A 19,077-nucleotide genomic window follows, 5' to 3' on the forward strand; every position below is an offset into this window, starting at 1 on the left:
TTATCACAACTGAACCCCCAAATTGTAAACTCTAAGGTTTAGAAATGACCAAATATAAGATTACTTATTCTAACCAACCAAGTGATGCCTATATGACTTTGAAATATTCTATAGAAAAGTTCCAATTTCAAATAAGCAAAATCTACCATGAAAATTTTAGCAACTCATTATTTTATCATTCAGATACTTGAGAGGTTCTTTTTCATTACAGTCAGAATGAATGTATGTATAGTTTCCATCCATCGTGTATTTTTATTTATTTGTCTCTCTACTTCTTATAGAATAAATGTAGTACATCTACACACACACACACACACACACACACACACACACACACACTTTAGATATTTGCGTGCTTTTCCAAGTGCTCTCTGGATAGCTCCACTGAGCTAAATACGCTCTTCTCTAATGTAGACAGTCTATTCAGAATGAGCTTAGTATTTATTAATATGTTTTTATTTTGGTTCCAGATTGAACCCAGTATTCCACATATAGTTGAGTAAGTTTAAAGTATTATTGCCTTGATCTAGACCCCAAAGTCATGTTAGCTTATTTCTGGAAACTACAAAGTCTTTGTAAATAATATTGTATTAATTCTGCCCAATTGGCTTTTCCCTGTTACAGGACATGCCAGATTAACAAATCATTCTTTAGCAGTGCCATAGCAATTTCTTTTTTATTTTATTTTATTTTATTTGAGAACATACTGTACAGAGGGGTTACAATTATGTGGGCAGTATAATGCATACATTTCTTACCAAGGATTGCAGCCTCCTCCTTTGTTTACCCTTCACCTCCCTTCCCAGCCTCCCCCCTTCCCCCCACCCAATCATACCCCCCTCCCCCCCTGCCATAGCAATTTCTATAGACTGCTTTTGAGACAAAATGCAAAGGCATTCTAATCATTTTATGTTTGATGCTAGTTTATTCTAATTATTTAATTGTGTTCTTGCATTTGACTATCAATGCTGTTGAAGTTTTCATTATTTCATTGTGGTCACTAATAACTTATATGTTACTCAAAACATGTTTGTTGAATACATATTGGATTAATCCTGTAATAGTATTTTTGAAATAGCTGTAGTTAACAAAGATCACTATATACTAACATTCAGAAATTCTGACGTCAGGGGCTGGAAATATGGCTTAGTGGTAGAGTGCTTTTCTAGCATGCATGAAACCCTGGGTTCCATTCCTCAATAACACATAAACAGAAAAAGCCAGTGGTGCTGCTGTGGCTCAGGTGGTAGAGTGCTAGCCTTGAGGGACAGTGCTCAGGCGCAGAGTGCAAGCCCTAGCACTGGCAAAATAAAATTCTGATATCAAAAGTTTATACAGATTAATAAAGTCATCTTCTTTTCTATAGGCTTATTTATATTTAAAGCCTTCAGGTGAAAGTTTGTATTATTTAAGTCTAGTAAGTATTAGGAAAAGGGATTATTAAATCTAATAGCTTAGTCAAGTTCATAAAACTCCAATGACACAACCAGTAGAAACTTTGTTTAAGAGTATGGATAAGGGGCTGGGAAGGTGGCTCAGTGGTAGAGCGCTTGCCTTGCATGCCTGAGGCCCTGGGTTCGATTCCTCAGCACCACATAAGAAAAAAGCCGGAAGTGGCGCTGTGGCTCAAGTGGTAGAGCGCTAGCCTTGAGCTGAAGAGCTGAGGGACAGCGCCCAGGCCCAGAGTTCTGGCCCCATGACCAGACCCCCCACCCCCAAAAAAAAGAGTATGGATAAGCTGGCTACTGATGGTTCATACCTGTAATCCTATCAGCTCAAGAGGCTGAGATCTGAAAATTGAGGCTCAAAGCCAGCCCAGGCAGGAAAGTCTGTGAGACTCATTCTTTCAATTGACAATTAAAAAGCCAGAAATGGAGCTGTGGCTCAAGTGGTAGAGCATCAGCATTGAGCAAAATTGCTAAGGGACAGTGCCCAGGCCTTGAGTTCAAGACCCAGAACCAACACACACACACACACACACACACACACAGGGGTAGATTTTCATACAGAGTCAGCACCCACCATGGCAAAGTAATTGGCATAAGACTGCAGTCATGTACAAGCTTGCCTCGAGGTAACCTGACACTGGAAACTCAGAATTCTGCTGCTCTAGCAGTTATATGTCATCCAACAGTCTGGAATAAGAGAACTTATTTAGAGAACAAGCATGCTTTTCAGGCAATTGCGGTGAGTCTGACCTTAAAACTTAACACCAGGAGCCTAGATGACTATGGTCCTATATAGGTTGCTTGCATTTTATATGTGTTGCATATCATTCCTTAATTGGTATTTGCTTAATTCATATTCCTTGCTAACAGTTCCTATAGGGATCACAGAGGAGCAGACACTCCCAAGATATTAATTCAACTAGATTTTGCAAATTTGGTATTCAATATCCAGCTCAGCTTTGATGTCTATCTTTCCAAATGATAATAGAGATTCTTGCAAATAGTTCTTCTGACAATGGGGTCCTGGGTGTACCATGTGATATACAGCAACACAAGAAAGGTCGGTGTCCATGTCTTTGATGTGCTATTTCAAGGCAAAACCAATTACAATTTCCCTTTCTCCCTTTCCTTTCCCTTTGTGTGCGTGTGCATGCGTGCGCACGCATAAGCTTACACATGCATGCATGCAAGTACTATGGCTTGAATTCAGGGCCTTGCACTCTCATTGGCCTTTCTTGCTCATGGCTAGAGCTCTACCACTTGGTGGTTAATTTTATCATTATTTGTAGATAAGAGTTTCTTGTATTTGTCTGTCTAAGCTAGTTTTGAATCTTAATTCTTAGATTTCAACTTTCTGAGTAGCTAGGATTATAGATGTAAGCCACCAGCACCTGGCTTCTAATTTCCTTCTTAAAATTAATTTATGAATTACTTATCTTTATTTGAACAAGGTCTCTCAATGTAGCTCAGGCTGGCCTTGAAGTCCATACACCTGCCTCAATCTACCAAGTTGTAGGATTCCTGGTAGGTGCACTGATAGCATGGCTCATTTCCTTTCTGTCCAACAAATCTCACTGGTGAAGTTACTTATACAATTATTGCTTTGTGGGGCTGGGAAGGTAGCTCAGTGGTAGATCACTTGCCTTGCATGCCTGAGGCCCTGGGTTTGATTCCTCAGCACCACATAAGCAGAAAAAAAAAGCTGGAAGTGGCTCTGTGGCTCAAGTGGTAGAGCGCTGAGCTGAAGAGCTGAGGGACAGTGCCCAGGCCCAGAGTTCAGGCCCCACGACCAGACCAAAAAAAACAAAAACAAAAGCAAAACAAAAAAGAGCTCAGGGACAAGCCCAGGCTCTGAGTTCAAGCCTCAGGACTGACCAAAAAAAAAAAAGGATAAACAATTATTGCTTTGTTCTTGAAGATCATTTTTTTCCATTATCTCAGTAGGAAGAGAAGACTCTGCCTTGTTAGCACCTTAGAAGACAATGGCAAATTGACACCTGAAAAGGTACAAGAGAAAAAACTCTACAGGAGAAACTCAATCTCTACCAATTAATTCCCAGGGAAGAAGAGCTTACCTTGACTAAGCTGAGCCCCCAGTCCACACATGGAGCCTTTCTAGACCCTGAGAGGCAGATGCAGAGGTAGAACATGGGAACTCCAGCCCAAGACAGCCAGACACTGGGGGCAGGGCATTGGCACCAGGTCTTCAGAGAAGGAGCCGATGGAGCCTGGATCACCAAGCAGTCCATGGGTGGTAGCCTTTGCAAGGCTAGCTATGCAGACACAGCCAATACATGTATGAATTCACAGTGAAGTCTTGCCTGGGAGGTAGCAGGAAGAGACCCACAAAACTGCCAGCCCAGGATAAAACAAGAGCAGTCACCTCATGAGGCATTCGTTGTATAGCAGGAGAGGAGGCATAACTGTGACCAACTCCAAACAGTGGCCCCAGTGTCTTCCCACCAAGACCACTGGAACAGCGGTCACAGCCATTCAGTGCTATAGACCTAAGGTCTGGCAGCCATTTCTTGCCAAACTCATAAACACCAGTGCTGGAAAAAGCTAACAATCATGGCTTCATATCCAACCTTGGGTGGAATTTTTTTTAAAAAATCAACCACTTCATAAAAATCTCTTCCTAACACAGAGGAGCTACTTTGAATTTTCTCTCTGTTAGTCTGGAAATTTGACCAGAATATTTTTAACTGAAGATATACAAATATTTATTTTAAAATATTTACATATTTTAAACACTCTGGTGTACAAAGTATTATTTACAGAAAACTTGTCACATCTTGGTATTAAAGACTGTGTTTTGACAAGTTATTTTTTTTATTTTAGGGATCTAAGGGGAAGAAAAGAGTAACTGAAAAGAGCAAAATAGACTGCCCCATACTTTACTAAAAAAAAAAAAAATCCCCCCCACCCAGGCCTGACTCCAGCATGGAAAAATTCTAGTCTTTAAATAGACTCTAAATAGGAAGTGTGGTATGATGGTGAAGATGGTATAAAGGGAAGGGTGTTCTACTTTAACTAACTTGAGCTTTGACGAATATTTTCCTATGAAAAAAATTGAAGTAGCCACATACTAGTGGCACACATTCGTAATCCTAGTTACTTCGAAGTCTGAGATCTAAGAATCCTGGTTCGATGGGCAGAAAAATCCTTAAGACTCTTATCTCCAATTAACTAGAAAAAAAAATCAGAAGTTGTGGCTTTAGTGGTAGAGCAACAGTCTTGAATGGAAAAAGCCAACATTAAAAAAAAAATCCCTGAATACAAATCCCAGGACACACACACACACTACCACAACCACATGTGACCAGTGAGCTTCAGCGATTCACTTTTTATTAAATTATGAAATGACTGGCACTCATACGTCCTGAGCAGGTAGTCTAATTGGCTTTCCAGACTTGTTAACTGAGGGAATGAATGTGGGAGATCACCTGAGCATCTTGGTTCAATGTAACTGATGCACAACAGATTGCTGAAGAATTCAGGGAACATACTCATCACCATCAGCAAATTATATTTACCTTGCCTGTACTTTTCTTTTTTGTAAAATTAAGTTTTGAACTCAAGGCCTCATACTTGCTAGGCAGTTATTCTACCACTCAATTCATGTTATTTTCCCTTTTTTGCTTTCATTATTTTTTTGATAGTCTCTCAATTTAGTGTGTGTGTGTGTGTGTGTGTGTGTGCGTGTGTGTGTGTGTGTGCGCGTGTGTGTGCGTGTTTGCCAGTCCTAGGGTTTGAACTCAGGGCCTGAGTGCTGTCCTGGGCTATTTTGTTCAAGGCTAGTGTTCCACCACTTGAATCACGACTCCACTTCTAACTTTTATTAAAAATTGTAATATTATTGTTATTATTAAGGTGTTGTACAAGGGGGTTACCATTTGAGTCTCTCAACTTTTGCCTGATCTTTATCTTCTTACCAATGCCTCCAGTGTCACTGGGATTGTAAAGATGAAGTACCAAGCCTAGCCCTAGCAGGTTTCTGTTCTGCTTCAGGAAACAATATGCCATATAGATCCAAAGTTTTCACATAAACTTATTGTGTTCAGGTTCATCCTAGAAGATGGTCCCTGAAATGAAAATAAAATGTCAAAACTGTTCATCCTCTCTGGATGAGTATTGAAGAATAATGCCTAGGAATCCTTAAACTTTACAGGGTGAATCACACGTATCTATAGAACTTGTTAAAAGCTAAGTGTCCTGTGCCTAAATTTAATCTTAAAAACAGCCTTGAGAAGGCTGGGAATGTGGCTTAGTGGTAGAGTGCTTGCCTAGGATGAATGAAGCCCTTGGTTTGATTCCTTAGTATCATATAAGCAGAAAAAGCTGGAAGTGCTAACCTTGAGCAAAAGAAGCTCAGGGACAGTGCCCAGGCCCTGATTTCAAGCCCCAAGACTGGGGAGGAAATAACAGCCCAGCCTTGAGAGTAAACCACACAGTCCATCCAAAGTCATATTCCCTCTGAGTTATTCACCCTACTGCCTGTTGATTCATACACAAATAATAGACAGATGTACTTTGAACCTGGATTTCAAAAGATCCATGTTTGGAAAAGTTCTTAATCACATCCACCAAATTCCATACATATTTTGACTGTTTTCCAAATTATTCATTTTTTTTTCCTGGTCTTACTGATCTCTAACATAAACCTGTTAATACTTCATTTTAACTTGGCATTATATTATTTTGCCTAACTATTGCCTCTATAAATGCCTATTCTCTTTTTTTTTTTTTTTTTTTGGGTCCAGTCGTGGGGCCTGAACTCTGGGCTTGGGCGCTGTCCCTCAGTTCTTCAGCTCAAGGCTAGCGCTCTAGCAATTGAGCCACAGCGCCACTTCTGGCTTTTTTTTTCTTATGTGGTGCTGAGGAATCGAACCCAGGGCCTCATGCATGCAAGGCAAGCGCTCTGCCACTGAGCCAACCTCCCAGCCCCTGCCTATTCTCTTTTAACATTTTAGAAAAAAAAATTTTCCTAGTAGAATGTGATTTCTTGCTGGTTCAACATGAGGGCATGGCCGGGCGCTGGTGGCTCACGCCTGTAATCCTAGCTACCTAGGAGGCTGAGATCTGAGGATGGCGGTTCAAAGCCAGCCCCAGCACAAAAGACCGTGAGACTCTTATCTCCAATAAACCACTTAGAAAACCGGAAGGAAGTGGTGCTGTTGCTCAAGTGGCAGTTCAAGCCCAATGACGGACAAAAAAAAAAAAACCAAACATGAAGGCATGCAGGGGGATGTAAGACTTTCAGATTACAATCACTAGGATAAGACAAAAGTTGAAGGGAATAGTTTTTTTCCCACCAGAGAGCTACTTTGTAATTTTTTAAATTTAATATTATAACTAGGGTAACATGGCTATTTTTTTGAGGGGGGGTCCAGTCGTGGGGCCTGAACTCTGGGCCTGGGCGCTGTCCCTCAGCTCTTCAGCTCAAGGCTAGTGCTCTACCACTTGAGCCACAGCGCCACTTCTGGCTTTTTTTCTTTTTGCTTATGTGGTGCTGAGGAATCGAACCCAGGGCCTCATGCATGCAAGGCAAGCGCTCTACCACTGAGCCACCTTCCCAGAACATGGCTATTTTTAATCTTAAAAATTATACTAGTGCCAGGCGCTGGTGGCTCACACCTGTAATCCTAGCTACTCAGGGGGCTGAGATGTGAGGATTGCTGTTCAAAGCCAGCCTGGGCAGGAAAGTCCGTAAGACTCTTATTTCCAATTAACCACGAGAAAACTGGAAGTGGCACTGTGGCTCAAGTGGCAGAGTGCTTGCCTTGAGCTGAAGAGCTGAGGAACAGCATCCAGGCCTAGAGTTCAAGCCCCACGACCAACCAAAACAAACAAACAAACAAAAAAACCCACTAGTAATACGAAGGCTAGTTATTATCTAGAAAGGGCCTCCTTCGAAGAGTTTTTTTATTCCTAAGAATCCGAATTAATTGTCTTCAGCAAAAGAATAGAGATGGCTTTATAACTAGCTGACCATTCTAAGGTTGCATTTTACAGTTCTGGAACTCTGTATTCTAGAATCACTCAACTGAAACAGATACCATAGGTAGAATAAAGAAGGGCGAAATGAGACATCAGAGTATGAGATTTGCAAAGGAGAACACCAAAGGCGTGACTCTTTTGAACAATGAATTTACAGTCTAGCCAAGTAAACACCAGGAAGCTAGAATTTAGGGTGGCAAGGGGAATGGTGAGGTCAAGGGGAAGGAGAGAGTGAATAAAGAGAGGAAGAGTGGGAGAATGCAGTCCTGATACTCAATGTATACATGTGAAAATGGAACTGGGAAAACAGAGGATGGGTGGGGTTGGAAGAGATTGGGGAGTTGCATTGTACTCACAGACTGACATGTTGAATTGAAACCCTTTGTTACAACTACTTAAAGATAATAAAAGAGAGAGAGGAAGGAAGGAAGGAAGGAAGGAAGGAAGGACGAAAAGAAGGAAGGAAGGAAGGAAGGAAGGAAGAAAGAAAGGAAGGAAGGGAGGGAAAGAAAGAAAGAAAGAAAGAAAGAAAGACAGAAAGAAAGAAAGACAGAAAGACAGACAGAAAGAAAGAAAGACAGAGGGCTGGGAAGTTGGCTCAGTGGTAGAGCGCTTGCCTTGCATGCCTGAGGCCCTGGGTTCGATTCCTCAGCACCACATAAGCAAAAAGAAAAAAGCCGGAAGTGGCGCTGTGGCTCAAGTGGTAGAGCACTAGCTTTGAGCTGAAGAGCTGAGGGACAGCGCCCAGGCCCAGAGTTCAGGCCCCACGACCGGACCCAAAAAAAAAAAAGAAAAGAAAGAAAGAAAGACAGGAAGGAAGGGAAGGAAGGAAGGGAGGGAAAGAAAGAAAGAAAGGAAGAAAGAAAGAAAGAAAGAAAAGAAAGAAAGAAAGAAAGAAAGAAAGAAAGACAGGAAGGAAGGGAAGGAAGGAAGGGAGGGAAAGAAAGAAAGAAAGGAAGAAAGAAAGAAAGAAAGAAAAGAAAGAAAGAAAGAAAGAAAGAAAGAAAGAAAGAAAGACAGGAAGGAAGGGAAGGAAGGAAGGGAGGGAAAGAAAGAAAGAAAGGAAGAAAGAAAGAAAGAAAGAAAGAAAAGAAAGAAAGAAAGAAAGAAAGAGAAAGAAAGAAAGGCAAGCAAGCAGCCGGTATATGTGACATTCCTTTAAGAGCTCCAAGATTACCTGAAAACAATCCAAAAGGATGGCTTGTGTGTGATAATTCCTGAGGGCATAGCTTTCCTTCTGAAAGAGAATCCGTAACAGACACCCATTAGTGAGCTAGTATCCAACAAGAGCTATCTGTTTGGCACCCTGAGGGAAAAAAAAATCAAATCACCCCCAAACTTGAATAGTCTGTGAAAGGATATCATCACCTAACAAACTTAAAAACCTAATACTTCTACACACATATTCCTGGCCCCATCCCAATTACTATATGACCTTGGAGAAGCCTCTTTTGAAGTGTTCTGTGTCTATAAAACCTGGATAATAATACTATCTGTCCCAGATGGTTGGAGTTGTAGGAATTAATTAGTTCAAGCTGCAAAGGTCTTTGATAATGTGAAGTGCTGAATATTATTATTGTTTTAGGTGCAGGTGGAAGCAATGTTATGCAGCATAGCTATAATTAGAAAGGCCTAAAAACTGCAAATGGTGCCAAACCCCCAGGAGTTAAGTTTAGAAGTCAAAGCCCTGTGTCATTTTCTCCCTAAGACTCAGTCTGCTTTTTATGATTGAATACTTAATTCCCTCTTTTATCCTCTGTAAAAGGTTGAAGCTTGTCTTCAACTTGCCCACTGTGGAGTGCAGTTTGTAAAGAGAGGATGTGCTTTTGAAGCCTAAATTGTAAATGAGGAGCTGACATTCATCAGAACACAGAGTGGAGTCTTAGGTTTGCAAAGCTTGTTAATTGATCTGAGTCAGGACAGGAAGAAGACCATGACCAAGCTCGGCACTGGTGGCTCATTGCCAGTAATCCTAAATACTCAGGAGGCTGAGATCTGAGGATCAGGGTTCAAATCCAGGCTAGAAAAGTCCATGAGATTCCAATTAACTACTAAAAAGCCAGAAATGGTGTTGTGGCTCAAAGGGGTAGAATACTAACCTTGGTCACAAAGGCTCACAGGCCCTAAGTTAAAAAACAAACAAAAAATGTCCATATAAAAAATGCAGACAGGGGCTGGGAAGGTGGCTCAGTGGTAGAGCGCTTGCCTTGCATGCATGAGGCCCTGGGTTCAATTCCTCAGCACCACATAAGCAAAAAGAAAAAAGCCGGAAGTGGCGCTGTGGCTCAAGTGGTAGAGTGCTAGCCTTGAGCTGAAGAGCTGAGGGACAGCGCCCAGACCCAGAGTTCAGGCCCCACGACTGGACACCCCCCCAAAAAAAATGCAGACATTCTCTTTATTTATAAGATAGAGCAATTGAAACCTTTTAGAGATGAAAAGCTTTCTTTGTGTTTCTTTTTTTTTTTTGGGGGGGGGGGTTGTTGTTGCTGTTTTTGGTAATGATGGCACAAGAGTTTGAACTTAGGGCCTGGGTGCTGTCCCCTAGCTTTTTTGCTCTAGACTGGCAGGCTACCAGTTGAACCACAGTTCCATGTCCAACTTTTTGCTGGTAAATTGGAGGTAAGAGTCTATGAGATTTTTCTGCCTGGGATGACTTCTAATTGTGATTCTCAGATTTCAGCCTCCTGAGTAGCTAGGATTATAGGCTTGAGCTACTGGGAGCCCCCAGAAAAAATATTATTATTATTATTATTATTATTATTATTATTATTATTATTATTATTATGTGTGGTTAGAAATGCACAATGGCTTTCTGTGGTTAGAAATGAATAGACATACAAGAGATACAGGAGAGCTTATCAAGGCAATCTTGTGCAAAAAGGCCCAATACTGTGACTCTACCCAGAGCTAAGCAGGCACACTTGGCAGAGCAGTTGGCTAGGTTTTTCTCCCAGTCCAAACTGGCCCTCCACTTAGGCTCAAGGAGTTAGGCTACATTCTAAGTATAATTGATTACCAAGATCAAATACAGGGGCCTTCGTATATATGAATGGGGCTTGAACTCTGGGCTTGGACACTATCCCTGTGCTCTTCAACTCAAGGTGAATGCTCTACCGCTTGAGCCACAGTGCCACTTCCTGTTTTCTAGTGGTTTTCTAGTGGTTTGAGTCTCACGGACTCTTCTGCCAGGGTTGGCTTTGAACCATGATCCTCAGATCTCAACCTCCTCAGTAGCTAGGATTACAGGTGTGAGCCACTGGCACCCAGCTCTTTAATTCCCCCCCCCACCCCCAATGTTTGTAATTGTGTATTCAGCACAGCTGGCTGGGAGTGGGGTTGGGATTGGAGTGGCTAACATATACAGTGGAGGAGATTGATGAGGTCTGTGAAAAGCTCCCTCTCCCTTTGAACTCTATTGATTAAGATTTATCACCTTAACTTGTCTAGCTGGTCATAAGCAGCACACAATTGATTCTTTTACCTCTTTCAACATACGATTCACATTCCTCACATGGCTGCAGTTCATAAACAGTACAGATAATAGTTATAATTGAAATAAAAAAGCAAATCATTCCAGAAAAAAAAATATATATATATACAAGACAGAAGCACTTCAGCTTGACAGTGACAACTACAACTACTTTTTCTCACTCTGTGTGTGTGTGTGTGTGTGTGTGTGTGTGTGTGTGTGTGTACTATTACTGGGGCTTGAACTCAGGGCCTCACACTCTTGCCTAGATTCTCAAAGTTAGCACTCTACCACTTGAGCTACACCTACACTTCTGAACAATTGTTACATGATCAACCTGGCAGCATGTCTTCCCCAAGGATAAAACAATTTGACCATGAGCATTAAAAGAAAAAGAAATGTTACATATGTTATTGCAAAAGTCAGTGTTTAACCTGATGGAAATTTAATTCATTAAAAATATCTTTAAGTCATTGAACAAAGGGATTTCAGTTCAACATGTCAGCTTTTTAGAACACTGAATCGTGGTCGTGTCACCTTTTCCATCTTTCGTCCCTCTCCAATCTACCTCAATCCCTCTCAAGTTACCTAGTTCCATTTTCATATATGTTCATTGAGTATTATGACTATATCCGCCCACTATTCCTCTCTTCTTGATGGAAATTTTGGGGGGTCCTCTGAGACTGGGACTTGAACTGGTGCTGCACCAACTGAGCCACACTCCCAATCCAGTTGATGGAAAATTTTAAAGGTAATTTCTAATAGAAAATGTGAACCTTTGAGATGAAACTTTTTTGGTCAGCCGTGGGACCTGAACTCTGGGCCTGGGCACTGCCTTTCAGCTTTTCAGCTCAAGGCTAGTACTCTACCATTTGAGCCACAGCTCTACTTCTAGCTTTTTCTGCATATGTGGTGCTGAGGAATTGAACCCAGGGCCTCATGCATGCAAGTCAAGCACTCTACCACTGACTTCTCAGCCCGAGCTGAAACTTTGAGATGAAGATACTAAGGTGAAAGTTCAGTTCCTACTTGACCAAAACAAGGCTGAATTGACATATCTTTGGGAAAGAAGGAACCAATTCCACTTCTTCAAGGTTATCTTAGGATACAATTCCATTTAATGGTGTGGTGGCTCTTATCTATGATCCAACTATTTAGGAGGTGGAGGTAGGGAGGATCTAAGATTAAAGCCAGACCAAGCCAAAAGCTGTCTAGATCCTATCTCCACAGCCAAGTTGTCTGGCATCCCAAGTATGCAGGATACATTAAATAGGAGGATCTTGGTCTTAGGCCTGCCTAGGCAAATGAGGTTGGGGGCATAGTTCATGTGCCAAAGACCCTGCCTAGCAAGTGTGAGGCTTGGGTTGAAAGTCCAGTACTGAAAAGAAAAAAAGAAAGAGAAGGGATGAAAGAGGGAAGAGGGAAGAAGAGAAAAGGGAGTGGGAAGAGGAGAAATAGAGAGAGAGGGAAAGAGAGAGATGTGGCTTACACCTGTAATTCTACTACTCAAGAGGCTGAGATCTAAGGATCTCAGTTCAAAGCCAGCCCTAGGAAGGGAAGTCTATGAGACTCTGATCTCCAATTAACCACCATCACAGATTCTGCTCTTCAATTAACCACCAAAAAGCTGGAAATGTAGCTGTGGCTTAAGTGATAGAGCACTAGCCTTGAGCACCAAAGCCAAGGGTTAGCTCTCAGGCCCTGATTTCCAGCTCCAGGATTGGCACAACAAAAGAATAAAAAAAACTAAACAGGATGGATACTAGCTCTTAAACCCAGATGATTCTCTTTCCATGATTCTCTATAATTCATTAAAATAATAAATAAAAGCATTCAAAGCCATTGAAAGCTTGTGAACCTCAAAGTGTAATCAGCTAATATGAATTAATATTATGTTGCAGCCTGGGGCCAGAGGCTTATGCCTGTAATCCTAGCTACTCAGATGACTGAGATTTGAGGATTGCAATTAGAAGCCAGCTCGGGGAGAAAAGTCCTCATGAGACTCTTACTTCCAATGAACCACTCAACAACCAGAAATGGAGTGGTGGCTTACAGTGGTAGAGCACTAGCTTTGAGCAAAAAGAGCCCAGGGACAGCATCCAGGCCCTGAGTTCAAGCCTTACAACCAACAAAAATAAAATCATTTTGCTTTTTTTTGAAATAATGAAGGCTAATAAATAACTCTAAAGTGAAACACTGCAGGAATTTGTTTTAGACTGGGTCTCCCTGATGTATTGAGCTCAGGAAAAACAAGTCCAGTATCTCCCTTTTGCATGTATATTCCTCAACTGATTGTTTTCTGTCTTTATTTCATGTCCACTAGCTTTCTCCTTCTCCACTAAAATAGACTTAATATAAATAACATTCTCACTAAACCCAGTCTTTCATTAAACCTCCTTCCCTTCCATCTTTTTTATGGTATTTTCATTCCTTTTTCTGTATTGAAAAGCAATTACACTGAGATTTATATAACATTCTTGTTTAACCACCTTTCACTGTTCTGTGTGGAATCTTTTTTTCTAAAGCTTTTCTTCTTTTGATCTCTCAATTGTGTGAATTCATCAGGCTACAACTTGAGCATGTAATACCTGTATTTTACATTGTCAGTGGTGTTCCATTATTTTAATCCTAAAATATACTCTATGGAACAATGCTCCCATAAACAGCAGTTTAAAAAAAAGTTCAAGACCATGGAAAACTCTTTTCCCTTACCTGTACATTCTGAAAGAAACTAAAATTAACTCCTCTCTTTCCTGATTCTTCTCATTTACAGATGGAGTGAACATATGATGTTTCTGACCAGCAAGGTATAAAATGAAGTCTGCTCACCCTTCACCTTTCTTTGATTGCTTTGAGAGTGGATTTGAAGCAGGAAGTGCATGGATAACTTGTTGTTTGTTTAGTCACTCACTCATTTATTCATTTTGTGGTACTAAGGATTGAACTCAGGGTCTCGAGGCTTCCCTGTATCTCTTTTTGTTTTGTTTTGTTTTGTTTTGTTTTCATGGCTAAGTTGTTTTATTTTATTTTTTTTAATTTTTTTATTGTAAAGATACTATACAGAGGGTTACAGTTACATGAGTGAGGTAATGAGTACACTTCCTCTTGAACATTGTTACCCCCTCCATTGTTTTCCCCCTACCATCCCCTCCCTTCCTCCCTTCCCCAAGGTTCTTTTTTTTTTTTTTTTTGATTGTGATTAAGTGATTACTTAATTTCTGGTAATTCACAGTATTGAGGAATAATGATGCTCGTTTAAAGTCACAAGTTCATTCTAACTTTCCTGGAGCAAATTGTCTATCACAGTCTGTAATATATAACGGTGCTCACATGTTATATACCATATATGTGATCAGCAGCATGGGGATATTTGGTAGTGGTTCAACCAGATGAGTGGGAGTTCTTTTTTTCTTAAGTCCTGTTAGTTTTGTCATATCACCTAACATTTTGGATTTATCATCCACTTATCAGGGAGACCATGTACTGTTTGTCTCTTTGTTCTTGGCTTACCTCGCTCAACATGATTCCTTCTAGCTCCATCCATTTCCCTGCAAATGCCATTATTTTGTCATTTCTAATGGCTGCATAATATTCCATTGTGTATAGATACCACAATTTTTGGATCCATTCATCTGTGGTGGGGCATCTAGGTTGTTTCCATATTCTAGCTATTGCGAACAGTGCTGCAATAAACATTCCCTGTATCTCTTAAGCCGTGCCCCAGTCCTTTTCATTTTTTGTTTTAGTTGGATTTTTAGTTAGTGTCTGGAGCTAACTTTGCTCACACTGGTTTAGGACCATAATCCCCCTATTTACACTTCCTGAGTAGCTTAAGATTACAGTTAGAACCACCACTCCTAGCTGACAACTTGCCCTTTTGAATGAAGTATTAAGTATGATGTAAGGACATCTGACCCTCAGCCAGTAACTATCTTCCTTCTGAGTTCTTGTTATATAAGAGCAACAAATATCTGGGCTGGGAAGGTGTCTCAGCGGTAGAGTGCTTGCCTTGCATGCCTGAGGCCCTGGGTTCGATTCCTCAACACCAAATAAGCAGAAAAAAAAAGCCGGAAGTGGCGCTGTGGCTCAAGTGGTAGAGCGCTAGCCTTGAGCTGAAGAGCTGAGGGACAGGGCCCAGGCCCAGAGTTCAGGCCCACGATCGGACCCCCCCCCCAAAAAAAAAAGAACAACAAATATCTGTCTGGATTCTCATAATCAGGTGGTTTACACCTTGCACTGTGATGAAGACAAAAAAACAGCAGATACTGTGTGTCCACTTGGAACTTCAGGATTCATATTAGCATATTCAAGGACCTGAGAAATTCTCATTTGCAGAGATAGCATCTCCCAAACTTGTTTGGTCAAGGAGCCCATTTTGTTCCTGTACCTATCATTTCATATCTCATAGAATTATGGCTCTCTACATTACATTGGTCAAAGTGTGATTCCTAGACCTGCACAGTCTAGAAACTTGTTAGAAAAGCAGAATCTTGGGCCTAACACCAGAATTGTCATCTTAGCAAGATCCCCCAACTGAACTGTCTGATGTCATGGTTAAAGAGTGCTGTTTAGGTGAACGCTGCTTTCCAGGATGAAGTATAACTAACTTCCAGGTGTTTATCTGAACCATGATTTCTTGCCATTTAACCTGCTTCACCAACAACCAGAACTAGCTCTTTGTGCTTACTTTGTGCAAGGCATTCTGCGAAGCATTTATCTTGTGTAATCCTCAGAGCAATGTTGGGAGGCACACAGTATTAAATGAGCGAGGTGAAACTCTGAAAAGGTACTTAGTTCTTTGCCCACTCAGGTATAAAGCAACAGCTATCAACTAGCTATAAAGCTATTTAAGGATTTAAGTAAGGGTCATTAAATTATACTGTCTGTCTAACCTTCTTTTGTCCCCATGTACTTTCTTACATTGAGTATTTTACACATGGGGTTCTTTCAGCCTGCAATGATCTCTCTAAGTATACTAGTTTGAAGGTCTCAATGTAAAAACCCCTCCCCAAACCCCAGTGAGGTCAAGCCACCTGCTTTACTTTAGATCCCCAAGGCACAGGATTCTTTCTTCTTCCCTTTTTTTTTCTTTTGGTGATATTGGGATTTGAACTCATTGCCTTGTGCTTATGAGGCAAGTATTACCAGTGGAGTTATGCCTCCAGCCATAGGAATATATTTCTACTTTGTATTTTTTTAGCATATGAAATTATTTACATGTCTGTGGTTAGCTCATGAATATGTATCTTTCTTTGGCCTAAGTGTGGTGGTAGGAAACCAGGTAGTATTGAACTTAGCAAGTGAGTCATGTATTCAACCACTAAGCTATACTCCTAGGTAGCTGCTGGTTGTCTAAGACAAAGTTTCCCAATGTAGCTCAGTCTGAAGTTTGAATGTACTATGTAGCCCACACTGGCCTTGAACTGTGATCCTTAGGCCTTTCCAGTGCTGGTATTACAAGGCTGGGCCATCACACCTGGGAAGTATTATCTTTCTCAAACAACTAAACTACATGTAGGTTTGAACTGCAACCTTTATGCCTAGAACTAAGCTGGCACACAATTTTTAGAATCTTTTGCCTTTATTTTATTTTTGTTGGTCACAGGGCTTTAACTCTGTGCCTGGACACTGTCCTTGAGCTCTTCAGCTCAAGGCTAGCACTCTACCACTTGAACCACAGCACCACTTCCAGTTTTCTGGTGGTTAATTGGAGATAAGAGTTTCACAGACTTTCCTGCCGGGGCTGGCTTTGAACTGTGATATACTCAGATTTCAGCCTCCTTGAGTTGCTAGAATTACAGGCACCTGCCTTATTTTGCCTTTAGATTCAGATGTTTATCTCAGCTGAAAATCACTCATTCAAATTCTATCTAGAAAAGCTACAGGATAGAGGTAAAACATTTTATTTAGCATTATGGGACTTAATTTGAGTCCTTTTTATTATGAGTTGTCTCCTCATTAACTTTGTAATAACTTTGAACACTTACAAAAACTCACATCTATAAATTCTCAGCTCTGCTAACTGGCTATCAAAACACCTGCTGGGGTTGACATAAAAGTCAAAACGGGACCTATGAAAGAAGAATATCACCTAAATAAATATCCAAAAAATGGGTAGTATTTTATAGGTGTTAGGATCTTGGGTTGTGCCTAAGAGTTTCATCTCTATCCAAAGTCCTGAGTAAAAGCCCAAATTATACTATTTATGGTGTATGCAGTTGGTTTGGCAATCTAATATCTGCAGAATTTTATATTAGTCAATGACATACTACTCAATTTATAACTTCTTTTTTATTTTGGGGTCTGGTCGTGGGGCCTGAACTCTGGGCCTGGGCACTGTCCCTCAGCTCTTCAGCTCAAGGCTAGCACTCTACCACTTGAGCCACAGCACCACTTCTGGCTTTTTTCTTTTTGCTTATGTGGTGCTGAAGAATCCAACCCAGGGCCTCATGCATGCAAGGCAAGCACTCTACCACTGAGCCACCTTCCCAGCCCCTCAATTTATAATTTCTTAAATGATGGCACATAGTTCATGGTTTCGCTTCTTTCCTTTTTGGTACATTGTGAGCTCTTTATCACAGTTCTTTGCACACAAAAATTCAGTAAGTAGCCAGGTATCAGTGGCTCACACCTATAATCCTAGCTATTCGGAAAGTTGAGATCTGAGGATCATAGTTCAAAGCCAGCCTGGGCAAGAAAGTCCATAATACTCTAATCTTCAACTAACCACGAGAAAACTGAAAGTGGCACTATGGCTCAGAGTGGTAGAGAACTAGCCTTGAGCATAAAAAAGCTCAGGGGCAGCGGCCAGGCCCTGAGTTTAAGACTCACAACTGGGGCTGGGAAGGTGGCTCAGTGGTAGAGCACTTGCCTTGCATGCCTGAGGCCCTGTGTTCGATTCCTCAGCACCACATAAGCAAAAAGAAAAAAGCTGGAAGTGGCGCTGTGGCTCAAGTGGTAGAGCGCTAGCCTTGAGCTGAAGAGCTGAGGGACAGCGCCCAGGCCCAGAGTTCAGGCCCCACGACCAGACCCCCCCCCAAAAAAAAGATAACCAACCAATCAACCAACCAACAAACAGAATTAAGTAGTAATACAATTTACATTTAATTTGGTAAATATTGCATATTTGATACACTGAAAATACATTCAGCAATACAGGCAAATTTTAAAAATGGAAAGTAGTATACATGATTGTCCCCATTATACATGTCTATGTTTAAAATTGTTATTTTTTTTCAAATCATTTAAACCAAGATGAATTGCAGGAATGAAAGCCCAACATGAACACTAAAGAATATTTGCAATAAAGTCATTTGGTCTGATTTTCATGACTACAGATTTCAAAGAATACCACCATCCATGCCAAGTGTACCAGACAATCCCATTGTCGGTTTGGGCTGTGTAGGGGCCTTGGTAGTATATGCCATTCAGGTTTGCAGAGTGACACCTGGTGGGAAAAAAAGAGATAACACTCAGCATGAAAAGAAGAAGAGAGGAGAGGAGAGGAGAGGAGGGGAGGGGAGTAAGGAAGAGGAGAAGAGAGGGAATGGGAGGGGAGGGTAGAAGAGGGGAGAGGAAAAGAAAAGTCTTTGCAAACTGTTTACCTTACTAGCAAATGACCAAAACGTATAAACTATAACATTTGACATTTCTTAAACAAATGAATATGTTTCCCCAAACAGGGAAATTTCAAGAAACATAGTTTTTTATGTGCCATAACAAATCTGAAGATCCAATTGGGCCACTTGTAAAGACTCTGGAAAAACATAAGCATTTCTATTCTCAAAAGCTTTTATTTTTGTATTTATTTATGTATTTGGTGCCAGTCCTAGTGCTTGAACTCAGGCCATGAGCTCCATTGCTCAAGGCTTAGTGCTTATTGCTCAAGTGCTTAGCCACAGCTCCACTTCTGGCTTCTGGGTGGTTAATTGGAGGTAAGAGTCTCATAGCCTTTCCTGCTCTAGGTGGCTTTGAACTGTGATCCTCAGAACTCAACCTCTGAGTAGCTAGGATTCTAGGTGTGAGCCATTGGTTCCTGGCCCCGATCGCTTTTAAACAAAAAAGAAAGAGAAGCAAAGAAAAGGGACCTTGAGGCCTCCCGTCTTATATTCTCCTGATCAGAGCAGTGGCACCTTTGTGTCCTGATTAGGAAAGCAGATG

The 19,077-nt window shown here is 41.1% G+C and overlaps 1 protein-coding gene across 4 annotated transcripts in view; it reads right to left on the reverse strand.

Moving 5' to 3' along the window:
- Positions 1-17,997: 17,997 nt before the first annotated feature.
- The window catches only part of Fgl1 (fibrinogen like 1), a 30,881-nt gene continuing 29,801 nt past the window's right edge, over positions 17,998-19,077 (reverse strand). For all 4 annotated transcript variants that reach the window (XM_070015971.1, XM_070015972.1, XM_070015969.1 and 1 more), the window contains one exon: positions 17,998-18,364. In XM_070015971.1, the coding sequence (XP_069872072.1) occupies positions 18,205-18,364 (160 nt within the window). In that variant the 3' untranslated portion in view covers positions 17,998-18,204. The remainder of the gene's footprint in view (positions 18,365-19,077) is intronic.

This window comes from Dipodomys merriami, unplaced genomic scaffold (genome assembly GCF_024711535.1).
Source record: "Dipodomys merriami isolate MVZ:Mamm:240054 unplaced genomic scaffold, mDipMer1.0.p SCAF_12, whole genome shotgun sequence".
NCBI lineage: Eukaryota > Metazoa > Chordata > Mammalia > Rodentia > Heteromyidae > Dipodomys > Dipodomys merriami.